General features: G+C 41.2%; 2 protein-coding genes across 11 annotated transcripts in view; both read right to left on the bottom strand.

The window, feature by feature from the left end:
* LOC111845002 (protein unc-13 homolog C-like) overlaps positions 1 to 7124 on the bottom strand; it is an 84578-nt gene extending 77454 nt beyond the window's left edge. Inside the window, exons 1-3 of one of the 3 annotated variants that reach the window (XM_072717967.1) lie at positions 6907 to 7124; positions 5857 to 6691; positions 102 to 3455 (exon numbers count right to left, since the gene is read on the bottom strand). In XM_072717967.1, coding sequence (XP_072574068.1) covers positions 102 to 3222 — 3121 coding nt within the window. In that variant the 5' untranslated portion in view covers positions 3223 to 3455; positions 5857 to 6691; positions 6907 to 7124. Of the gene's footprint in view, positions 1 to 101; positions 3456 to 4299; positions 4420 to 5856; positions 6790 to 6906 lie in introns of those variants that run through there. The other 2 variants (XM_072717969.1, XM_072717968.1) reach the window with 2 other exon arrangements.
* Positions 7125 to 7216: 92 nt separating this feature from the next.
* LOC111845003 (uncharacterized) overlaps positions 7217 to 26972 on the bottom strand; it is a 45544-nt gene continuing 25788 nt past the window's right edge. The window contains exons 12-13 of one of the 8 annotated variants that reach the window (XR_002838522.2): positions 9038 to 9192; positions 7217 to 7780 (exon numbers count right to left, since the gene is read on the bottom strand). Coding sequence is in view for 1 of the 8 variants with exons in the window: in XM_023814018.2 (XP_023669786.1) it covers positions 7685 to 7780 (96 nt within the window). In the remaining 7 variants the exon portion in view is untranslated. Of the gene's footprint in view, positions 7781 to 9037; positions 9193 to 26972 lie in introns of those variants that run through there. The other 7 variants (XM_023814018.2, XR_002838525.2, XR_002838526.2 and 4 more) reach the window with 7 other exon arrangements.

The following is a 26972-nucleotide window of genomic DNA, read 5'->3' as shown; positions in this document are numbered from 1 at the left end:
ACAGATTTTCCCAGAAAGTCTCAAACTAATAGTAGTAATTATAGGCTAAAGAGAATAATGAGACAAACAAACAAAACTCAGCAGTACACAGTATTCTGTACCTCCAGCAAGAATCTGTTCCTCCAATTCAGCCATTTGTTTTCTGTATGCCCTCAATGCAGCCTCCTTAAAAGTTGGTCTTATCCTCTTCTTGGGTGGAGTTGCAATGTTTTGTTCCTCAGGCACATTTTGATTTTCATCCTCTTTCTCAATAATGTCCTTTATTTCACCACTTTCCTCTGTTGCAGAAGTTTCTGCAGCTTCCCCATAGTCCACTTGCTCCTCAGCGTCCTCAATCTCACCCATATCCTCTGCATATGCCACAACGTCATATTCAGCTGTTTCTTCAGTGACCTGGTCCTCATCATACTCCTCACTGTACTCTGCTTCATACTGCTCATCGTAGCTGCAGTCGTATTCCAGCACATAGGTCCCTTCCTCTGGAAGCCTGTAGTCCTGGTACTGTTCTTCGGGCTCGTTGGTGTTCGTACGATTCTCCAGATTGGCAAGCACTTGCTCCATGACCTCAACGTAATGGGTTTCGTTGTCTACAGTGGGCTCACCACACTCCTCCTCTTCAGCCTTGTAGTAGAAGGGCTCAGTGTACACGTCTGAATCAATTGTCGTGCTTGAGTCATTGACTGTGGATTGAGACAGAGTCCTGAATCCGCCCATGAATGTGGAATTGGCAGGTTCCTCTGTAGCCATGGCAGCAGTGGAGCTAGAGGAGGGTGCCGCTGGGGTACTCGTGCTCTGGGAGCTTTTGTTCCAGACAACCTCCAGGGCAGATCTGGCTCGCTGCAGAGTTGATCCAAATGTTGGGAAACTGAATGTTTTGTCAGTGAGATCGATGCTGAGTCGGCTGTGCCAGGATTTAGGCACCTCCTCAGATTTCTCGCTTGTAATCTCACTCTGACTGCGATACATGGTTGAGGACTTGGTCTGGTTCTGATAAAAATGGCTGCCATTGAGCTCTGGATCACTTTGGGCATCAGGCTGACTGGCCGTTTCACTTTCCAGACCTGGGCATGTAGAAGGGGTACTGTCTAGGGTCATGTAGTTTTCGCCCTCAAACTGTAAGTCCACTTCTTGGCATTTTATGATGTTCTCGGGAAACCCGGGATTAGCTGTGGGGTCAAAGGGACTGCTGACCTCTGACACTAGGTTCTGTTCTGTTGAGGCATCAAAGCCCGAATCTGCACCTTGTTCCAAATGGTGCCAGTCCTTCCAAGGAGACAGGTCACCCTGCAGAGACAGCTGGGAACCACTGTAGTGGCTCCTGTCACCTGACACACATACCAGCCCATTGCTCACGCCACTGTCAACAGTCTCTGTGGTCTCTGGTTCATTTGGTTCCACAAAGGGTTGATTTTCCTGACTAAGTGACTGACTAGGTGGAGTCGGACACCATGTGGAAGTCATGTCTTCCTGCTTTCTCTGCCACAACTCCTGATCTGAAGACGACAATAAAGAGTAGCCGTTGGTTCGGCCTATGTATTGGTTTTCGGAGAAATCCTCAGAGTAGGACTGGCACAGCTTTGAACAGTCTGACTCAGAATGACTCAGCTTAGGAGTTGAGTACTCACTTTGGGAAAGCCATGCAGGGGTTAAATCTGAGTAATAAGGCTTTTCTTGTTTGTCTTGATCTTCATATTCTATTGATTGATAAGTGTCCTCAGCATAATGGACTGCTCCTGAACATGCAATGCCATCACTAGCCCTGTCGTGACTTTCGTGGGATTTCATTTGGTCAGATTTACTTTTCTGCGTGGCCTTAGACAAAATTTCATATACATTCCTATTTAAGTCAGCCTCTAACTCTCTGTCACTGTCCATTGAGTCCCAGTCATCAAGGTCATTTTTGTCTTTCGTACAAACATTGATGTCCATGCTCTCATATGTTTGCGATGAGGTCATTCCCTTCTCTTTCCTATCCTTTTCATGACTAAGGCTATCAGTAGATACAGAAATACCTGTGCCTTTAAGTTTGTAACATTTTTTTAAAGCTAAATCGCGGTCTTGGGGGGTGGAAAAGATAACAATAACGGGACGGGGCTTGGCATTCGAACATTCCCTCTGTTGACCTAATCGATGGGCGATGTCAATTTTGGGCATCTTGTGCACTTCAGTGAAACCCATTTTCTCCTTGAAAATCTGGTAAATGAGATCCTCTGTGTTTTCCAACTCATCCTCTGGCACATTCAGAAACCTGAGAGTTGCTTTGCTGTCTTGTTGGCTTATCTGTTTTATGTAGTCATGTATATCACGAGTCTCACGCCGAGACTGCACGAAGCCCGAACGCAGCTGCTCGATCTCGCTCTGCACCACTTCCACGCTGCTGGAAATTTCATCGATAGAATTCTTCAGTGCATTGACATGACCTCGCAGCTCTGACAGTTCTGATTCAATCTGACTGATTCCCTGCAGCTCTTTGAAGATCATTTCCATGACATCATGTGTCTGACTGATGCAACCTGTGGAACTGGATCCAGGTTCTAGCGAGCTGGTTTTTTGCTGCCTCCCAGCCCGGTCCAGGGACTTGCTCCGGATGCCCAGAGTTTTACGCCAGGTACTCGCATCTGCGTCCGAAGAAACATACTCCTGGCTCTTCTTCCACTTCCTCAGTTTCCGCAAAGCTCCCAGGCGTAGTGTATGCAGACTGGTGCGCTCCCCACGCTCACCCTCAGAACTTCCATCGGAGGGTGCCAGACTGGTCAGGCTTTTCCTGTTCCTTCTTATTGGCATAGTAAAAGCTTTGTGTTCATCAAATATCTGGATATATTTACCTTCACTCAGAGAGTCAGAATAACTGCTTTCAGTGGATAAGACCTCTTGAAGGAGACCTTCATTATTGTTAACCAAAAGAGCACTTTTTTGGAGTCCATTAGCTATCGCTACACGGTAACTGAACGTTGGAGAGAGCGATGAGCAGTTGTTTTTACGACTGTCTTCTTCAAGCGATATATTGCGAGCTGAGGGACACTGAGAATTTTTTTTCACTGTACTCTTTAGAGTTGTGGAAAGTGTCGGATTCCTTGGGGTGTCTGGGGTTTGGGATTTTTGATCCTTTTTAGGGTCACTGCTCTCTTTCTTCTTTGTGGGATTAGCCAGTTTCTTTGTAAACATTCCTTTGGAAATATTTACAATGTTGGACGTCAGGCTCTTGAATAGGGCAGAAACCATGGAGAGGAATATCAATGTTTAAAATGTGATAAAGCTGAAAAGGTAGGGAATCCAGCAGCAAACACACACAAATCCACAAACACTTCAGAAGTCAACCCTGAGCAAAAGGATGAAAATGTGTTGTGTTTTTTTTTTAAATATGATGAAGCCAAACTGCAAAGATTGTACATCCAACAGGAGGGTGTGAAACATCATGAAATCCACTTGCTTTCCTCATGGTTTATGGCATTGCTCTAAAAGAAAAACATTAATTAAAAGAATACCTGACAGCAATACATTAACACATTGTTTCATATCATCAACACATATGCCTTTATGTACATAATTCAGTTTTACACAAGGCAAATGATTTGAGTGACATTAACAGGGAAGTAACAGACTAACTCCATAGAGGATATTAAGTGTCTAGAGCATGAATTCACTCGTTATGGTGTTTAGCACAATAAAATTTCCGAGGAAACCTTGGAGGTTCCATATTAACCCTTTTGTGGTTTAGCCCAGGCACACGATCAAGTTTAAGGGATGATGGAGGAAGCAGAAAAACAGACCACAAAATTACAGGAATTACACCTACTGTATAGCTGGAGGCATCTGGTTATTAAACCATGATTCAAGATACTGGGGAGAGGGGGCAGTGTTTCTCACACACAAAAATATTAATCACCTTTGTGCCAAAGTTAACGTATCAACAGGCATACTTTCATACACACTACAGGTTTGAAAGCTTAGAGTATGAATGAACTAAATGCTACTTTTGGGGGATTATAAGCCGGTGTTTGCATGAACGGTCTAAGCATCTGTTCTGACTTAGGCACAATTCTCAACACAATGGTGTCCCTGGCTGAATTATGATTGCTGGCTAAAATGATCATTTTAGACGCAGGGTTCAATACCACAAGACTGAACACTGCAAAAATGTTTCAATATGGATTTTTAGGCAGAGTAATGGAATGTTGACTGCCCACTGTAATTTGACAGCTCAATCTAATTCGCTCTAAGGTTACAGGAATCATTTGGCAGCGATCATAAATAAAAGAACCATAAACAATGCAACGTATAACAAAATATTAAACTTACATTTTTAAATCTCGGGAAAAGATCCTCACATACATGTGTGAAGTATTGCTTTTCTGTATTCCAAAAGTTATTCTAGAATAGAGAGACTACAAATAAAAACTGACTTTCCAAGAACATGTTCTTTTCCTTTAACACTAGCTCAGTGGTGTGTCATTTTAGGGGCAACTGTCACTTAATATGTTTTGAAAGCGATACAAATGGCTGAAGCAGAGACTGGCAAGGCTGATGGCAAAGCGGACGGGCTACAGAAGAACATTAAGAGCCCAGCTGCCGGTTCCTGCCAATCACACACTACCTCCTATACTGCTTTCAGTGAGGAACCCCACAACTGATTTCCAGATCCACATAGAATGATCTCTCTCATTGCCCACATCACAGCTCCTGTGTGCAAACACACAAGGTGGTGTGACACCGGTTTCCATTAGAGATCTACAATACTTAAACTGTAGATGATGATAATCTTGTTTAGTTACTGCTTAAAGCATTTAGAATGCTTTCAGTAGTTAACCACCTGAAAAAGACTTGAGAGAAAAACTGCAAAGAAATGTGACTAAAAGGGCTTGTGAGCATTCTCAATGCCTGTGAAAACTGCAGTTTTACAAGTTTTACAAAACACACTCAACATACTGTAAAAGAGAATTTCATTGTAATCCAGAACAGGAATTTTCATTTTACCAGCAAAATAAATGCATTATTTATTGAGTCCCATAAATGGGATTAAATCTCTAAAGATCCAGAATCAGAATTATATATGGAGACAAAAAAGAACAAAGTAAAACATTTATATGTCCTCAGGGCATCATAAAAGTTGTATTTACGAAAAAGGCATTCGAGAGCTAGAGAAAGTGCTCACTAAATCCCAGCCAATGGGTAAATTTGTCTATGAGGGCGTCCTCAACACATAGCATGAAAAATGGAATTGACCACTCCTATAATTACAGCACGCAGCTGGAGGTGGGGCTGTAATGTCACATGATTGCTAATTTTGTGTCCATTGGCCGTTTTTGCCTCCAATTGTTTTGGTGGTTCAGGTCGGGAGGTTTGACATCCATTGCAATGGTTTGCCTGAGAATAATAGTACTAAGTAACATAAAATATCAGAGGACGGTGGGTGGCTTTTTGAATATGCATGAAGTAAATGGACACTAATTCTCATGGGTTCAACATCACTATGCCTTGCATGGTCGCAAGATTTGACTTCGATTGATGAATTACTGAAGCCCAGAACCTCCTAGAAGCGGGGGTGGGGGGGGCACTCACAGCGTGGCTGCGAGCGCTCACTGCTGGGGAAGGTCCCGCATTACATGCTAAGCGCAGCTAGTGGCTCGTTCCGAGGCACTGGCCACATCTCATCTCCCCATTTGCCCCGTGTGAAATGTGCAGGAGGTCACTGGCACTGAAACAGCATCCCTCTGAACGAAGGACAAACACGCAAGAAAATCAAGCACGGCGCGGGGAAACAGTTAAGCAACTTCAATGACGCAGAAGCTTCAGCAAAACCCTAAGCAGAAAGAAAGCCTCACACAAGCACGGCACAATTAAGAGTCAGGAACATACCTGCTTCTGAGAGTCCAGCTGAAATTTATATCAAAGTAAGATCACCCGTCAGCAAGAGCTGCTGCCATTTACTGTCCTGCTTCAGTGCTGCACGACGCAACAGCAAAGTGAGCCCGGGAGACTTCCCATTCAGCCGGAGACGGGATCTCAGCAGAGCCTCGCCGTAGAGCCGCCGCCACTGCTGCTGCCGCTTAATGACTGAACTCAGGTGTGATTAAGCTCTCAGTCAGTCTGCAGCCGCTTCTGCACTGCTCTCCGGATTCCATCGCCTTCCTCTGCCGACCTGTGCGATCTCTAAGAGACGTATAAAAACGATAGCCTTCCTCACAGGTCGGAGCTGCCCCCTGTCTGTGCTGTGTCTCACTGACGGCAGCAGGCTGAGCTGGATTCCCCGACCCCCCCCTACCCACTTGAGCAGGATCTCCTGTCTGCCTGGGAGCCGCGCCGTGGCTGTGCTCGCGGAGTCTGGGATGAGGCGAGAGGCTGCTGCTCGCTTTAAAGGGGCTGAGCTGGCGATGGCGCTGACTGAACAGACCTGCCCCTGGTGGCGGGAGAGACCCCCCCAAATCCCTCCCCTATTCCCACCGCGCTGTGCATCAGCAGAAAGCGACCCTGTGCCTTCGCCCGGCAGAGTGAGACAGCGCTCTGTGGGGAGCAGCGGAGCCTGGTGAGTGCCAGCCTGCCAGTCAGGGGCTCAGGCTTTTAATTCACCAAATCATCCAATTATGTGTCTCACTCAGATCTGATTATATGAGTGTGAGCTGACATTCAAATTGGCCTCGTGTGCAGCAGAGGCTCCTGGGCTTCTCCAGCTCGTTTAGCATGTGTGGTCAAGCTAAGACAAAACCAGTAACATTATCAGTTAATTTCCACAAGTGCGTCCTTACAGCAATTCATACAAAGAGTAAAAATTTTCAAGTTAAATGCTGTTCCTAAAGCTGCATCGTGTCAGTGCCATTTCAAATGCTGCTGGTGTCCTTTTGGAATTCACTCCCATTGCTCTATTTTTCCTGCAATATAAAAATATTAACCAACGCCACAAAATATTACCACTAATATTAATTCTCTTCCATATAGGCAAAACTGCATTGCTCTGCCTCTCTTCATCCTTGGTTCACGGTCTCTCTCTGACAGCCTCTGCACACCCCCTGCTGGGCAACAGAGGAGGTGTTTATAAGGAGGATCTCTTATAAGGAGTCTGTCCAAAGACGACGACGACATCCTTTTATCATTTGGAAGACATGCAGACACACACAGAGATTAGGGCCTAACCATCATCCTGCAGACACTGAGGATCACAGAGCGTTCCAGTCCCTTCTGGTGGCACTCTCTTTACAGGACACCGTGGCGGGCGGACAGACACAGAAATGAGGAAAATCCTGTTTACCTCTTATTTTATTTATAAATCCTACAACCAGCTCACAATCATTAACCACACAAAGGAACATAATGACAAAAGGCCCTTCAATTTAAATTTTCAGTTTACCTAGTACTGAAAGAAAAGATTATGCACTGTTAGGTCCGTGAATATAAACATTATTTAGGGTTGTATTAGCATTTAGGGTGTACCTGTGATGTAATCGACTGACTTTAAACAAATCGGGTCAAAAGCAATTTCCCAGAGAGCCTGAGCACTTCAGAAAACACTCCAACCACTCTAGTGCGAAGAAACCCAATTACACGCAAGGCATTCATGCTATAAACCACTGCCATGTGCCACTGTCATTCACAACTAATGGGCAACCTATACTACCGAACAGTTCCAGCCCGATGCACAATCCGACACACCCAAACGGCTGGGGAGGTGTGGTTGGATGGCACATGACCGTCAGGCGCTATAGTGCAGGCTGAGACAGAGCTGAACTGCAGGGCAGAACGTGGAACTGGAGTCGTGAGCCCCCAGACTCCAGGCTGACATCACCACCTGCAAAGACAAGACTTCACCTAGTCAGTGGTGTAGTGAGAATAAAAGAGAATGAAGATTGACAAAATTACTACATTATTCTCAAAGTAATTGTTAGTATAACATGTTTGGCACAAAGAAAGTTTCTTTTTATTTGTTCATTCCTTTTGCTAGGAAGTGCAGTTTACATTAGAGGCATATCTATGTCTGACGTGTGAAAACATTACAGAGGCATTTTAAAAGGTCAGATATCAATAACCAGGTAGAAAGGCTAATAATCCTAATGCCAAGGTCTCTATCATCAGCGCTGACTCAAGAAACGGCAAACTACAGGCCACAACCTTTCTCTGTTTACAGCACAACAGATTAATCTGGGGAAAACACACATTCAGAACAGGTGACCTGTTGGAACATGTCAAAAAAAGGGGTGAAAAATTCTGTTGGTGTGGAAGGGAGAATCCAACTAAGGGCAGACTGCTGAGGTTTGGTAATTGCTTTTCCAGGATGTTCCGTATCAACCTCGGAAGTCTCCCAACACTGGCAGAGCTTGCGATGTTGCTGCATTGCAGATAAAATACTGCTCCTAAAAAAATCCTCAGTAACAGCCAGTCCCTCAGCCTTAACCCATGAGGCCTTTACTCTCATATACTTTACCAACAGATAGCCAATCGTTCACCGTAACCTGTGTGGGGATGCCACAGCCACATGTCTGGGCAGCAAAATACTCAGCAAATCATAACAACTATGCTAAAAAACATACAATTTGACTGGTAATTGTGCAACCAATCACTCTGGAACTAATAACAGAAAAAATACACTACACATCTGACCATTGAATCCACTGGAATTTGAACTGTTTGCTCAAACAAAGCTGCCGCAGGTATGGAATAAAATCTCCCCAGATGCATGGGGGCTTGTTGAACTACTACTAGAGCAAATGCAGTACCAGTCTCAGCTCCATCTCATATAAATCACAACTATTATTTAAGACATTGAATTCCGTTCTCATTACAGCAAACAGAAATGACTCATATGAGATGAGAGACCTGGTATTATGGGAAGGACCAGAAGTTAATAAATGAGTTTATTTTAATTACTTTCCACAGACTAAACCTCCTCTATGAACTTTAGTGTTTTGGGTATTTCCAGGTTGGTATAAAGCTCCCCCTGTACTCATACACAAAGGTCATGTAAACCTTCTTCCAGTAAATGACCTGGCAGCCTGCAAGCTTTTATAATACACTGCAGGTACCACACTGTCTGCGATAGGAGCACTACCTCTCTGCCCAGGAAGCTGGCAGGCGGCAGCACCCAACACGCAACGGCACCTCCCAGCCACTCAAGGTTTCTGTCCTCAATGGAACTGGTGCCGGAGGAATGCCAGGTCCACCTCGCGGGCACTAAAATCCCGCATCTTGCATCTGAATGGTTGCCTGGGATAAAAGACATGGAGCCCCGACATAGCAGATCCTCTGAGCTTCCTAACGCTCCTGGAGCAGCAGGAATGCTGACTGGGCTCCAGCACCAAAATGAACTACACATCACAGCGAACAGAGCATAATCTTAAAGTGGGAAAAATAAAATGGAATAAAATTAAATTAAAAAAGCACAAGCCACTCAAGCACTAGAACAGCAGAAAAGGTGAGGACTTCATGCCCGAGATTTAAAAAGCCAACTAAATGGCAGCTGTCTTAAGGACAAACCAAATACTGTCATTATCTTGACAAATGGCCAAATAACAAATTAACTGCTAGCATTATGTAAATAACACATAATTAATTAGGATTATTAATAAAACACACAATTACTTATTTATAGCATTATATCCATAAAATAATCCAGATTCAGAAGAATGGTCGATACTCTCCCCTGGAAAACTTTGCCATGGTAAAAGTAGAATATGGCAGAGAATTTGTTCTCCGCTTCCTGGGGGAGCCTGCGGCCCCCCTCCGCAGCATTGTCTTAACACTGCAGTGTTTTCTTTATCGTGACATCCTACATGACGTCTTACCTGGGTCACACATGCTCACAAAATATTGAAATTTGATATTGAAATTTAGATAAAGCATCTCTTCACCTACTGTACCACCGCGTTCTTGGATGCCGGAAAGAAATGGGAGCAGGTGGAAGAAACGTGCATCACAGACAGAACCTGAAAACCCACAATCGCAGGACCCCAGAGCTGTGAGGTGATGGTGCCACTCACTGGATCATCCAGCATGTTATGATAATATTTCTAGAATTATTGTAATAATATATATTCGAGTTGTGGGCTGATATATTAAAATGTATATGTATCTTAAAATTATATTATATATTTATACACACACTCGTATAAAAGTCATTAAAGGTGTTTAAATAATTCAAAGAGACATTTTCAGGAATAGGTATCATTTAATTTATAATTTGAAGGGGGTTTAAAACGATGCTCATCACCACCCTTCTGCTGTAATTGGTAGAGCCACGCAGCTCATAATCCAGGCCTTATAATTACCTTCAAGGAGGAACCTATTAAGCTGCCAGCTGAGCAAGGGGAGCTGGGCCGTGGGTCCTGCACATGGGGGCAAAGTCACGCCATCCCTACAGGCTACTGCCCCCCCCCCCCTTAATGGGCTGCGGGGAACAGGATCGAGTGCATCTTAATTAACGGGCAAACACAAAGAGGGCAGCTGTTTCGAAGGGAGGTCGATGGCCACATCCCAGACAGATGGGATGTCGCCATTATCTCCTGGCCCCCGCTGGAGGGGAACCGTGTCGGTATGAGTGTCTCAGGTAGATCTGATGGGGGGATAGGCTGCAGCTACAGTCCCCCCCCCCCCTCCACACACACACACACACACACACACACATACAAACAAGCATATATGTGTGCATGCACGCGCTTGCTCACACACACATACACACACACGCGCACACACATATGTGCACACAGGCACACACATGCACCCCACAATGTAATATATATACATGATCACACACATGATTATTACTGCAAAGCAAAAGATGGATTCTAATTGTGCATTAATACATAGCACTGGGAAAACCGAGATCTTGTGAGAGCAGCAAAGAACAAGGAGACTTGCTTGCCGGGGTAGAACATGCTCATTATTCTAGTCCTAAACAAGACTATAACAGGCACTCAACGAGCACCAAACCCAAATCCATACAGTGGAAACACAAGGTGGTCAGACGCCAAGCTGTAAGGTGCACACAAGGTGGAAGATTCACACAAGCTAAGAACACGCAAGGATCGGACAGGGCACACACAAAATACAGGCAAACAGACGCGTGACAATAAGGAAATGTAACCATAAACAACAGCCATATAACAAGGGCTATTTACAAGACACGGGTACAGGGCTACTGTATATACATGAGCGCTTGCAAGGTTTGCTGGGATGCGCAGCTCTCACCAGCGCTACACTATACTGTATTAAAAACACTACATCTTAAATTGAAAATGTACTTTAAAAATGATTCCATACCGTATAAGTGGTTAGAATATAGATGATTGGAAATACATTAAAAACAAATTGCCACTTTTTAATATAAAGCTGTGCATTTCACATTAGCATCATAAAGGCTTCAGTTTTTCAAACTGTGAGAAAACAGTAAAAATTATGCCCCCTTAGTGCTCAGCGTAGGTATACCTGTGTGGGAGGAGCTAAAACCAGAAAATCATCATGTGACCTGTAGAACTAAGCACACAGCTGCCTGTCCATGTTGGACATGAAGTAAGGGGCTAAAGTACCTCCTAGATGTTGGTTACATTGGCAGCAGCTGCCTGCGGGGGCTTCCATCTGTATCTTACACTGATTCATACCTCCTATTTGAAGTAATGACTTTAGGGAAAGCAAAGCTGAAAACATCTTTGCCTCAGCTTCTCATTAAATGACAGCTAATGATTTTATGCAGCAACAATCCATAAAATGGGATTATGACTCCAAGCCAGAGGCCCCTTACACAGCTACTGTCCAAAGGCATGACTGCTGGACCCACAAAAGAATAGGCCAGAAAGTTATCTGAATCTTTTTCTTCCATCAAACTATTTTCCATGGAGCCTATCCTAGAACAGCAAGCAAGAACATCCTGGACAAGATGCCAGTCTATCACAGACCATGCCCACATACAAACAAAGGGATAACATGTAAACTGCACACATCACATGGTACGGGAATCAAACCCACAACCCTGGGGTGTTAGGCTACAGCTCTATGCTCTGAGCTACCTTAAACTAAATTAAGAACTTCTGTAACAGTCCGAAGCTCCGGACTCATTGCAACCAGTTTCAAGCAGGGAGCTCTTTCCTGGTGAGTCATGGTGGCCAACATAGTCCAGCTGTGACCAAAAAAGTCAATTCGAAGACATCTGCTGATGACTGAAGGTGGTAAGAATTCCCAGAGGCAACCAGCTTCATAGCTTAACTTAAAATGACCATAAAACAGTTTTTCATCTGCTACAAATCCTTTACTCACTTTAATCTTCGTTTTGGACTGCTGTTAAAAAAGGTTTACAGAGAGTATCAGACAGCATCTCAGTCATATCACTCAGGAGTACTATTAAAGTAAAAACTATTACTTCTCATCCCTGTCACCCGCAATCTCACATACAGATTTTCTGTGGAATGGGAGCTTAATTAAAGATGGGCTTTACGCTCTGTTGTGTAAAGCAGCCAAACCAGCAGACCGAAAACACCAAGTCATCCATACGTCCCACAACCTGAAGCAGGCAATGCAGCCAAAACGAACCCTGATGAAGTGCAAAGAGGGAATGCTGTCTATGCTGGAGCAAGCTCAGTCCATTCTTTTAACAACAAACAACAATCTTAAAATATCACAGATAACCACATGAGCTTCCATGGACAAGTCAATGAAACTGTTGGACAAAATTTGCTAAAATTGAAATACATGAAAGTACATTACTGAAAAATTTCAGTAAACTGCTCATCTAGCAGGAAAACAGTGCAGGTCTCGAGCTCCCCTTAACACTGAAGAATCCTGCACACTGCTGGTGTGAGGGGTTGTGCTGGGCATTGCAAAGCAGGGTGGGGGTCAAGCGTCACACGAGGGAATGCCAGCATCGGCTCGATGCCAACTGTCTGCGGTGCGAGTGCCGCCTCCGGCATCTCCCGTGCCCATGGATTTGCTCCCGTTCCGCCTCAGGGTTTGGTACCAGCTCAGAAGGCCTCCCATAGCTAAAGTCCATCTGCTGTTTACAGAAGCTACACGTGACATCACTTCCTCTGCAGGTAGCACTCAGGCAATAGCTAGCGAAGAGACTTACGTATGCACAGACAAACTCATGGGTTTTAACTGAGGACAGGGAAGGGAGATCAACAAAGGCCAAAGATAAAATCAGGCGAGCTTCTGCGTATTATTTCAGTAATGTTTATGAAATTAAGAACATGGATCGTCAACCTGTCTGTCCATCGACAAATATGCCCACGGCAAAAAGTTTTGATTGAGGGGAAAAAGAAATCATGTAGGATACATTTTTAAATACCACGTCCTTGGTCAAAATAGCATTTTGATCAAAACGTTTGTTAGAATTCGCCATGGTGTTGGTGGCTGTGGTCAGATCAGGTCGGGGCAAGACTAACATGTCTCCAGAGCTCAATACTGAATATTTGGCAAGTCAAATGTTTGGTAAGATGGGCTGCTACCAGTTAGCAAATGACACCAACTTCCTCAGAAAACCCAAAATAAACAGGCAGATTCCTGCAAAGTAATATCAGCAAACAGCTTATTAGACTAATAACTATGCTCAGGATGTATTCAGTCTCTCTAGAGTAGAAGACCATTGGAGAAAGGCTGCCTTAATGTCCTATTGTCTTCTATTGGCTGAGAGGTCTAGGCAATCTGTCCTCCATAGTCCAGCAGCCAATGATTACTGGTGCAAATGAGACCAATCCCAACTCTGAAAATGTGGTTTATGCCAATGTTCAACGGACATTCCATCACTCTAGTCCAGATAACTCGAGTTCAGATGGAGACTGCGCACACTGGATGAAAGTTGGGATGATAAAATACACAGAACAGCCACTGCTGAAGGTAAAATTTTACAGTAATGGTTTTCACCCAAGGATAGCTCATGACAGGAATTCACAGCCAGGGCAAGCAGATGGTGTCACCATTGACTTCTACTGCCTCTTTTCTGAACAGTGGGCACTGCCGACACCTTATCCAAATGCCAATCTCCCCCTGGGAAAGAAAAAAAAATCCTACCTTTCATCTCTGGTGACCTTTAATTGTCATTTATGTCAAATATACTGTACAAGGCAGCACATCCCAGAGAAATGCATTTCTGATTAATGGTGCTTTCAACTTTGTAGCAACAGCCCCCCCGCCATACTGAGATGGCTGTTAGGGATGAGTCTGGACTTGGTTCATTCTGTCGGGTTAGTAATCATAGCAATAGCCGATGTCTGGTGAATGCTGAGACCTGAATCCTTTGTCCTGTACCCGACCAAAACTAAGTTATGCATTACTTATCCTGGACCAGGTCATTGGTGAATCGTGCATTATTAATCCCAAACCTGGTCAATACTAAGAAATGCATTCTTAACCTTGGACATGGTTAATCATGGTTAATGCATTTTTAACCCTGAATCAGTCCCTAATCTTCCATTGAGGCACCAGTATTGTTCAATATCAGGTATACTTCCTGCGTATGGACTTACTACCATAGCCTTAATAGTATTAGAAATAAGAGGATTTCTGGGGCTGTGGACTGCGGACTGCTGCTGTTTTAACAATGAGGAGGCCTACAATGTCAGTGACCAAAGACTAGCTTAGACAGGATGAACAACTTCCAGCCCTTTTGTTTATTTAAAGGCAGTTCTTTGCATCCCCACTAATACTAAATTCAAGCTACATAAATTTAATCTTTGACGACTTCATAACTATATGTCACTCAATTACCTAATCATGAAAAAGCCATCTACTGCTAATATGCATAGTAATAGGTAATAAATCATTCTGTTAACCAAGTTAGTTTATTTTTGTACCTGCTGCAGAGAAATGTAATCAAATTTTCATATGTATTTCATTTTGCCCTATACATCCTTCTTTAGACGAACACTTGTCTGCAGAGTTGATGAATAATGTAATTAGACCCAGCGCTGGTCATTTGTTGATTGAGCATGTGTTAGTCCATTGTTTCAGATACCCTCTTTGCCTTGGGGTTCAGCACAGTTACTCAACTGTCAGAAGGAATGAAAACTTCAGGCAACAGCATAAGCACATTAAGAAGTGATGAAAGTCAATAGAGTTTGTTTTCCTCGTTTATGAGCTATTTCAATGCAGCCAGTGTACCATCTTCAAATCGGAACTGAGGAGCCGGTGCCTCAGAATCATTCAGAATGAGTCACAGATCCGGCTGCATGTGCCAAGTGCTTAAATGGAAAACTAAGGAATACATATTTCAGCCTTTGTTGCCTTGTTTGGAGGTAGGGTGTCCAGCCAGTAACAGTGAAAAAGATGGAAATCCAAGGCCTCAGTGGTGATGGCAGTACCATTATCAGAAAGTGCACACTGGTAGACCTGAAATTGGGCCAGACAGTATTGTGAACTGGTGTAATAAGATGCATCAGTGCAGCAGACTGTATGTAGTACCAGGACAACCAAAACTGGGTCAATACCGATTTCCCGAACAACCCTCTCAGGAAGGGGTTTATTAACTAATATGCCTAACACAGCTTAAAAAGACTAAATGATTTTGTCAGATTTCCATGGCTCTTCCCCACAATAGAAAAACAAACACTGCTGGACTTACAGCTCCGCAGATTAAATGAAAATGAAATAAACAGAATAACGTGGATGAAACACAAAGCTAAACACAACATGCATTTTTAACATGGAGCACAGCAAATTAGTTTTCTGCTAAAAAAAAAGTAAACAACAAATGAGTAAATTTAAAGACAGATTCATATCGTCTTGATTTTCCTTATTTCATGATTGCATCATCAATAATAAAACTTTAAAATTTTCCTCATCTCCTATCCCCAGCCATACTTATTAAAAATTCTGTTTCAATCGTAGCAGGAGCACTTACATTTTAATCATGATTAGAGAGGAAAAAGAATTGAAAAAACTGCATCAGTATGCGACAAACAGTTAGCCTGCAAATCAAAGGATACTGCGGAATACTGCAAAACATCGTTTCACAGAACAATGGAAATGGATATAGAGTCATAGTCTGATATCTCAACAAAACCGGGTATTAGGAGGACCACATAGACACCAGAAATAAGCATTAATATAAAGAGCAGAATAAAACAACACAGACATCATGTCAACTAAAAACATAATCACATTGCCTTTGCTGTAAAACTCTTGCCAGTATTTGGGAAGGAGAGGAGGAGAGGAAAGGTTGCTTGAACATTTTAGGACAATAGATTCTAACAATGACTAGGTTTCCATGTACTGTACAATTAGTTTTCTAAGATTATGGAAAACCTTTATTATGGAATGTATTTTAGTAGCATCACCTTGTGACTGCCTATTAGAATCAGTAACAGTAAATATCTCCTCAGTATGGCCTCATGAGCATTTTGGCTGCAGTACCATTAATATATATTAATATACAGCATGATTTGTTCATTCGCTTGGTATTTAATTTACATTCAGAACACAAAGGGAACATTGCATTTTACTCAAAGCTTCTCTCCACAAGTGCCACTCTTAAGATGTAACTAGAATCATCACTGCATTAAAAATGTAATTACTTATACATAATTTCAGGTTCAATCGACCCTCTGCTAAAATAATTCTACATAAAAGAACTAGCAATTTTGAAATGCAAATAACGGCACATACACACACGGCTTCCAGTGTAAACTGGCACTATTTAATCAGTGATTTTATAACAGTAAATGGCATACTACTGTATTGTATGGAAAAACAGCTGAATCATGGCAGTTCATGTCTGGGGGGGAAACATGGTAATAGTATTGTAATAGCCTACCTTGATGAGGTGATAATCCTCAGCTCACAAAATTAACTCATGATTCATCTATCCATATCTACTGCACCATTAACACATAACATTCTACAAATAAAAAAGTACAGTTCATCAGAAGTAAAGGCAAGCAAGTCCCCCCTTTCTTTTTTTTCTACAGGCACCTTTACTGGTGGGGAGGGGGACAAGAGGTGGTAAGGAGGAAGGACAGTCATGGCAGGACACCCTGACACAGCTACATGTTCTCTCCTGGTAATTTAAGGTCAATATAGCCATTTAGCATTATAGTCATGCAGTCTTAGGATAAATGGAGACAGAGTGAAAAATTCCACACACACGACACACAACTAATAAGCTCCATACAGCCTGATCTGGTTCAACCCATGGCTTTGCCCATTGGGCAGATATGATTTTAAAAACTGAGAGTGCAATTTCATTAAAACCCATTTTCCTTCTCTACAGCCAACGAGGAATGGCTGCCGTGTTGGATTTTGGAAATTTAATCTTCACCTTTTGTAAACATGAGGCACACTGAATTAAATTCTCCTCAGATTCCTGCTTGAGACAGCTTCCCGGTGCATTCGAACAAACAAGTCTCACAGAGCCATTACATCTCATCATTAAAATAATGGATAAATATGTTTGCAATAAATCTGCAGGAAGCTTTGACTGCTCTGCAACACCAGCATTTATAACAATACAGATAATTGAGCTACTATATTAGGATGACTGAGATACACTGCTTGAATCATATTGAATAAAGTGAAGGAATCAAAATGATAAGATAATAGATTTGAGCCTCTGAAAATCTCAAAGCAGAAGATGTGAATGTTGAATTAAACTGAAATGAGGTAAAACTAACACACATCTTCCCCAAACAGTTTTCTACTCAATGTTGAGGTCAACGTTTTATTGTTTTGCCTTTATTCCACCATTGGCATTGCTTTCACATTAATTAAAGTGATATTTTCTTATAATCACCAAACATTTAGTTATAATATGTTTATGCCCCTTCAGCATTAGAAATTAGCCTCATAAAGACAGAAATCATTATTATAGGATTATTATTATTATTATGGTATTAACTGTGCTAACATGTACACACCTACATCATTATTTACATAGATGTTTCTAATTATATATGTCACAATTCTATATGCACATGATTAAACAATGACCAAGGTCCATAATCTTGGCTTGAGAGGATAATATTTTCCCAAATGTTGGTGAATAGGAACATTTCACACAAACCAACATTCAAGGAAGCCCAATGTAGAGAAACTGACATGACTTCACAATACATGCTCCAAGTTCAACAGGCAAACACTTTGGCATTCAGAATTACGTAGCACTCAGGGGGTGTGGCAGGAGGGAAATGGGTTTTTTCCAGATTTTAAAAGCTCTACGTTGAAAATTTCTCATCCTTAAACATTAGCATAAGCTGTCATGTAGGAATAGCAAAGGTTTTTCCTGCCTTAGACAAATCAAATCTAAAAACATAACCCCTTTCCCAAGCACTTTAAATTACCTCTTAAATTGCATACTCAAATGTAAAACAGGAATTCTGCTCCTTCAAAATGTTTCATGAAACACTTCCATTTCACTGAAATGAGCAACACACTTTAAGGCTTTAATAATAACATGAACAGCATTACCTTCAGTTAGTTCCAGGTCAAAACATTTCACATAGGTAGTATAAGGAAAGTTACAATTCATAAAGCACACCTTTCCTCATCAGCCTACTATGAATAATGCATGCATTTCCCACAATGCACCGGTATAGTACGAAGAGCAAGAACTGAGTAGAGCATGCACTTATGTTTTATCACAAACACACACACACACACCTTTAACTTATGGAAAGACCCCCCCCCCCTACAAAGATTTCTAACCCCAGCTCAAAAAAGACATTTTTCATGCACATAATTTTTTCTGAATCTTTATAGCTTTACTCAAATATGTTGTTTCATTGTTACTACAAACTTTGTCTATACTAAGACGACAGCAGGAAGCAGGGACACAGAACAATGTGTGTTTGTTTAGTTTGGTCATCAGAATAACTCTTCACCAAGCACAGACTAGAATGTTCTAGTAATACAGTCCAGTAATAGTATGAGCTGAGCAGTCTTATAACATAAATTTACTTTTCAGTATTCTGTATCCCTTTAATCCCCAAAGAATCTATATAGAAAATACTTTCAGAAATAATTCACCAGCTTCCATCTAACAATGTGTAAGAAGTCATACACGTTAACTGTGTCTTCATAGGTCTTGGGATGGTAGTAGGTCTGGCAGGTTAGGGATGCTGGCTGATCCTGCTTTCTAATCCTCACTCATACATCACAGAGTTGCCCATTTTTGGTTAGCTGGTTGGAGTGAGATTTTCAGTTTGAGACAAGTCTGCACACATATTTTCATGTATGTAAGTTTTACTACCTTATAAATAGTCTGTAGGGTTTGCAAACTACCCCAACATTTTTCATGTAGCTAATTTTAGGTGTATAATTGAATAATATAAATTTGCCGTAAGATTGTTTGCGTGAGCATGAAAGTATGAAACTGTATCACGCCAGATGCGTGAGAATTGCCAACCCTCCATCACCTTCTAAATAAATAAAATGCAAATAAATGCACTCTGCTAATAACATTCCTCAGATAACATGGAGTCTCTCTCTCTCTTTCTATTTTTTATTGACACACACACACACACACACCCACCACTGCCTGGGCTGGGCATGTTTATTTTGGTGGAGTATGCTGCAGATGTGACTAAAGAGATGGCCGTCAAACCCTTGCCCCCACCACATCACAACCCACACTCAGAAACCTATTACCGGGAGATGAGATGTGTGCATTTGCATAACATTCTTCAAGATCTTATCAATTACAATTCCTGTCCGGAATTAGTGATTTATTCATTAGTCCAAAATACCATTTTTAACTAGCATATTAAACTAAACTAAATGTCCATCTCTTCACCAAGCCCACAGCCAGAAATAAATTGTGGGGGGGGGGGGGGTTTACAACCTTACTGATAGACCCTTCTTGTCAGATCTTATGTGGATATTTGCCTACAGTTTCCAATTCAGCATATAAAGTGGGCCTATGGACACAAAGAAAGGAGATAAGACTGTCCATCACTCACTCATTAGTGCTGCAGTTTCAAAATACATGCCTTTTACAAGGCTGTTTGCCAGTAAACCTATCCAGGGATAAAACACGTAAGAAGAGCCAACATAATCTGACAAGGCCAGTTTCTCCAGAGAAGCCCAAACCTTGATTACAGTTAGCAGGATGAAGTGGGATCAGCACAGGAAAAATTAAAATAAAATACTACAACAGTCCAGGTACATAGGTTTTCAAATGTAATAGTGCTCAGACAGGAAATACATATGGTTTTGGCACCGCTTACTGCCACAGACATTACATGGGTGAAGATCTGGAACTGCAGAAGTTGTCCCATAATTGAAGCAGCATCACATACTGATAGCAAAGAAAAGGGCAGCTTCAGACACATCCTCTCTGTTAGCACAGAGAGTATATAATTATTTGATAGATCGTTATCACACTTATCTGACACAAAATATAGGTGAAGTTCTAGATCTGATTAAATTTTGAGACAAACTGCATGAAGATTCAAGCAACACTGCTTAGTGGTAGCAGAGGGAAAGGTGACATGAGAAGACATTTAACCTTGTGAACATGATGACTCAAAAAGTATTTAATGGTGCTATGGTCTTGGATTTGATCTTATTTCCAAATTATACAGATGATTTAATTTTCAGACAAAATTGAAATTTTAGTGCTTGATGGCAACAAAGGATGAAAAGGGCGGTTGCAGAAGACGCTTGGTCTTGTGAACACAGGAACTCAAAGTATTTAGTGGACCTTTTTCAAACTTCTGAGGAAAATTTCACAGGTCAGTGGTTCTCAAAGTGTGGGGCACCAATTTTCTAAAAATGCTTAAAAAGTTTTCAGTTTCTTTCTTTGGAGTTTGGTGAAATTAATCAGTAGTAGCCTGTGGGGAACTCGGCAAAATTCATCGTGCTCCCCTTGGTAATTGTTATCAGTAGCAGTCCATTGTCAGTCTGTGAAATTTTATCGCAGGGAAATTTAGTCATGTCACTTAGCCCTAGTCAGTGGTGACACATGAAAGAACAGTCATAGGCAGAGATCTGGTGAGCCTAATTACACTCAGTGGTTGGAGAGAGAGTGTAGGGTAAGCTTGGGTGGTACAGGGATAGGGCCGGGGTGTTCATGTTCCTGAGAACGTGCCCCAATGTCAAACATTGCAGATACATTACATGGGCGAAATCTGTCTCAAAATTTTATCAGTTTTTAGCCTTACAACATGTCCACAAAGGTTGAAAAACAAACCTCGCTGTGTGTGTGTGATGTTTGTTGGGCATAGACTACCGTATGATTGGTTGGAATTGTGTTAGTTTCTGTGATGTGATGTGTGCTAGCAAGCAAAGTTCCTTACTGACAGTTTATTGAAATTTATCATTTAAATTCTATGACACTGCATATTCACTTAATCCAACCCTGATTCATACCATAATAAGAGAGAAGATAAAATTCTAAATCACATATCTCTAGCTGTAAATGTATTTCTGACCACTGGAATCATGTAGAGCTATACTGGCGACCCATATAGCCTGTCTTACAGGCAAAATTATGTCTACAAATACTAATTATTATTATTATTGATGATTTATTATTTTGCACTCAGCCTTTTAGGGACCTGTGTGTTAATTATTAGGTTTCCTTTTAAAACTCTTTATAAAACCATCAATAAAAATGGTGTGAGTCCTGATTCACGTAATTTTATCACTTAAGCTGTGGGAGAGAACACTGAATGATGTCTATGATCAATCTAATGACAACACATACAGTACAGTAATCTTTTCTAAATATATACTTTATTATAATGATACAAGTGATCATTTAAGAAATTTAAGGCTGTGGAGCCCTAGCCGAACATCACCATCAGCACCCCCCGTCCAAGGCAAAGTCAAACTAAACTGACAGGCAAGTCGGTGCCCTCTCTGAAGTTGGTGCCCTTGGCCCTTGTCACAGACAGGATTGACTGGCTGTGCCACCAAGACATGCTTTGGGGATGGGAGATCCCCAAAGCTCTCCCATCCAGAGACCCCTGAGGTTGCCCCTAATCACTGTCAGAGATCAGACAGAAGAATCTGTTGAGCTGAGATGTTCCTTATGGACACACCCCCTTAAGGTAGGCCAACTGCGGGCTCTTCAAGGGCTCTGACTCCTCTTTTGGGAATGGGGAACCCCATTGTGTCTTAGTCAAGCCTAATTCCGCTGCTTTGCATACTGAGAGTGCTAGTAAGATCTTTTGGGAGCTGCTCTCCTTTCTGCAGCTCTTGAGGGATGCCCTCTTGAGGTTGACCAACTTCAGGCTCTTCCAGATCTGCCTTGGCTCCTCTGTAGGGGACTGTCAGTCATGCTCGTTCCTCAGCAAAGCTCTTCCACCACTGTTTTTTCCTCCACCCTCTTCTCTTCTATTGACTCATCTCTTGGTAGTATCGTTTTCATTTTCTTAATCGTTACTTTAATTTTTATGTTCATTTTGATCTTGATTTTCTTGATGCCGTTGTTTAAAATGCCAAGAGACTCATAAAATGTGTCCTCTCTTGAAGATGCTCAAGAGCATTATGAGAATAGAACTTCCTCAGAATTTTTAAGCACTTTAACATGGAAGCATGATGACATCTTAAGATTCCATACCGCATTCAATACCACATACCTCTAGCTGTCTGAGCATTTCTCATACCACACCCTTTCTGAAGGGTTCCTGCCTCAGTGAGTCTTAAAACTAACCTTTATTTGTTCATTATTTTTCACTGCATTTTATTAAAAAGTGCTTCACTGTACTGAAAAAAGACGACAAGAACTTGATTTAGGAGTAAACAAGCAGTTACCATGGAGACGGAACCATATTAGAACTGGACATTTAATTCTTATTTTATCAATTTTCTTCATCAGTTAATGCTGAATATTGATTACTTTATGTTTTATCACATTGCGAATAAAACAACTGACAATATATACGTCTTATACTAACTGATTATTGTGAGTCACTGCAATACATTTTAATGGTTTAAAAACATTTTACTGTATATAGTTACGGAATTCCATCTGTCCTGTATTTTCATACATGTATAGACACTTCATACATACATTTGTTCTGAATTGGGAAAACATGGTGGTATTACATGGTAATACATAAAAGAATTTACATTTACTGTATGTATCTGACAATCAAAATAAGAAAAAAAAGAGACATTTTTGGCCATCCTGCTAACTGTCAACACTGTGCTTACTTCATTTTAAAAATTGGCATCTTCAAATTACTAATTTCAAAGTTTCCGATAATGTGATGAGTCGACACTAATCAACGTATTTATGTTAGGCCCATCAGACAATTGATTTGATTGTGATTAATCGCATAAACATAGCGATTAATCCACAATAAATGAATTAACAAGGTAATAAGCTAAATTAATGAATAACATGTAAATCAGTAATAATAATTCATTATAGTAATAATCCATAAACTAAATTGCGCATGAAGATGGTAGTTGACGTCACTAACAATGAGTAATAACTTAATGAACCAAGATCACTACAAAGAAAACACAGATGCTTGTTGTCGGCTCACCACTGCCAAACCCCAAACATTAACATTAACCTTGTGATGAACATATTATTCATTTCCAAGAAAAATATAACTTGAATGCAAGTACAAGCTGAATTTCAATACTTTTAAAAAGGGTAGATGGGCAGATAACAATAAGGAAGAGACCATTGTGTGGGATGGGATAGTAGTAATGAGATAGTAGGGATGACAAACGGTTAATCGCACACCTTCACACTCTAACCCCAATTAAACTATTGATCTCCTATGCCAACTTGAAAAATGTTAGTGGACCTTATCTTTGTATGACAAAATTTGGGGAACCCTACCATATCCAATCGTGTAAATCTAAAACCTATTTGGCAAATTGGTTTTAAAGACAGAAGCCTGACAATCATTGATAGTGTGCAAAATAACAGGAAATATCCTCTTTTCAAGGTATTATCCTTCAATAAAATAAAAAATACATATTGCAAATTACAATATTGTTACAATATTGTCAAGCTTCCACCTAGCAATTATTTAAAACGAAATCAACCAAATAGCAGTGTTTTCTCTCATTCCTCGCAATCAGTTTTCCCATGGGACTGACACTTTTGATTTTAGCTGTGAATTCTGGGTTTCTGTGCAACATCACAGTCAAAACTCTCATATTGTTTACAACCAGAAAGGAGTATTATAGGTCTCTATTAAAAATCCTTGCTCATATTATTCTCCAATAATACCACGTGCATTAACACTTTAAAAAATAACGTGCTATGACTTCAAAATTAACACTATGCATAAATTAATTAACTTTCCCAGACCTCAGTGATGTAAATCAATTACATCGACACATGGTTCCAGCACTAGATTCATTATACGGTAGAGCAGGGGTTCTCCAGATGCGGACCGAACTGCAAGTTAATCTGGACCCAGCTGATAATGCCCCTTATGAATCAATACGGTTAACATAAAAAGGCTTAACGTGGTTTGAAGTACAAAAATGATAAGCGAGCAAAAAAAACTTCCCATTACTGTTATATATTGATGTCTATATGGAAAGTTATTGTCAATTCATTAAAGTTCATGAAATGCTACTTTGTTATTGAAAATTGTTCCAGACTTATGATTTAAAAAAATCTGATGTGGATCTTTGATCAAAAACAACTCTGCTGTAGGGTGACCCTCTGCCTTTCAGTCCTAATGATCGGACTATATAATGTTACACCAATGTTGGTCTAACTTCAGCCATGGCCAATCTCACCTGAATGACCCAACCTACACTGATAGTCATCCCCAGAATTCTGCACAGTTGAAGCTTATTTCACCTGAATACTTTTTGGTTTTAAGCCAGCAATTTCACTGCCTCTGTGGGAAGTATTGAGTGCCTGCACATTACCGAACATTTTGGACAACCTCCATTATTGAATTGTGTATGACCCATGTTTCTGATTCTCCAGACCTCAGAATGTCACCTGTGTCTTTTCCTGGTTTTGGCTGCCTTGTGGATTTATTCCTTACTACTGACCTTCTTCCTGTACCTGTGTTTGCCCCTTGGATCACGTGCTTCTCCGGTTCTGACTGTGCCCCTATCTGACAACAATCTTTGCTTTTATACTGTATTAAACAACCACCTCTTCACTTGGACCTCCTCAGTGTCATTATATAATCCTTGCTTCTCCTACTGTGTACTGATAATTTTGCAATAGCATATCTTGCAAGCAGACAGAAATTCACTCTCTCAAATCAGATAAATAAAACAAAAATCAAGCCAAATAAAAATCTGCCCATCAAAAGCACCAGGCTTATAACCTGTTATTTGCAAAAGTGATTCTGGGATTGAACCCAGAGACCATGCCAACGCTCACTGACACAATCATTGTGGCACAGATGACAGATAATTAAACATCCTGGTGTAACTGCAATAGTAAATTTTGAAACTAACAACGAGTGACAAATTCACCCTTCACTGTTCTTATAAAGCTTGACAAGGAAATTCCTTCCTGTTTCCCCCAGAAGCAAAATCAACCCTAGAGAGACTTGGGGTGGGCACATACACACACACTGAACTATCCTCCTAAATTGATCTTGACAAATGAATATTGCTTTTAATGTATCATTTTAGACACTCTTTAAATACTTTTTAAATACAGAGTTACAGTCAGCCCAGTACCTTTCCCAAGAAGGAGAAGACATGAGACAGGGCATACCATTAAGCAGTTCCTGCCTAAAATATACATCTGATTCTTATTTTGGCTGCCTTCTAATATGAAAACTGGTTCCCTAAACTGAAATACAATGATAAAACAAAAATGTAGAGTGAGAGGCTGCAGAGAGATCTCCCTTGGTGACATTTTGCTCAACTTCAGTGTTATTGGTCCAGATCTACTGCCTTGTTATGACATAACTCAAAAAGGACAGAAGAGGACAAATTTCTCTGGCTTTTATAGAATGAAGCATCTGGCATTTTTTTTAAGATATACATTTAAATTGATTTTCCTGCTACTTCCTTATTCTAGATGGTGTTATATAAGATGTTTGCTTAAAGGCATTTTAGAGAAAACAGTGACAAATTTAATGCCATCAAAGTGGTTGAGGAACTCAAAATGCATAAAAGTATTTGAAAGCAATACTTCCAAAGACATCTGGGTAAACATCAGAGTCACATGCATTCCATCAGTACTTATGCGCTACAGGGTCATGCCTGCCCCAGAAAGCATATGGCACACCTTGGATGGGACCTCAATCGACTCTCGACACTCCACATGCTGGAAGTGGAAATCGAACACCCAGCCCTGGCAGTGCTACCTGTTAGTGCCCAATGCAAACACCCCAGAGCAGTCAGGAGTTCAAAGTCTTCGGCCCAGATGAAATTCCACGAGCTTACATTATGACACTTGAGAACAGACAGGTTAAAAGAGGTTAACGCTCTATTGAACTCGATCAGCAAGACAGACAGTTATAAAATACGTCGTAAATAGAGCGTTGCTAATTGAATTTGAACACTGCCATCAATGTGCTGATAGACACCATCTCAGGAGCCATATCTGGATGCAGACATGTAGATGGGCAGTCAAGCTTTAACATTATGGATTTCCTGTTTTAAGGCTGCATCATAAAATTAGGTCATCAGGAACATGATGGCTCCCTGAGGCTTTCCAGATACATGCAGATTATTCCCTTCCACAGATACTGAGACCCTGGAACCAAATTGGACATGAAGACACACTGTGTAACTCCTCTGAGTTACACACATCACCATAAATATTGAATGCAATCTACTTCCAGCAGAACACTGTTTGCCCCAGTGCTCATACCCAAATAGCAGTCTATGGTTTCCGTTCTGTGGTGCTACTTTTGCTCTGCTTCCAGCCCAGAATAAAATACCTGTTCCCTCCCCACACCCCAATGTCACATGACTATACTAGGCCTGCACAATGTGCGACATTAATAATGACAAGGCATTTCATGCACATACAACTGTCACATAGTAAGGACCATGATACTCTGCTGGGTTCACTTCAGGCCATAAGTTGTTCTAAAACATTGTAGATCAGTCATATGAAACAACATTTAGAAAGGTTTGCAATATTAATGATGGGTCATCTTTTC

The sequence above is a fragment of the Paramormyrops kingsleyae genome, chromosome 11 (assembly GCF_048594095.1).
Source record: "Paramormyrops kingsleyae isolate MSU_618 chromosome 11, PKINGS_0.4, whole genome shotgun sequence".
Classification (NCBI taxonomy): domain Eukaryota; kingdom Metazoa; phylum Chordata; class Actinopteri; order Osteoglossiformes; family Mormyridae; genus Paramormyrops; species Paramormyrops kingsleyae.
The sequence above is the reverse complement of the archived record's forward strand: the minus strand, read 5'-3'. Positions and strand labels throughout refer to the sequence as shown.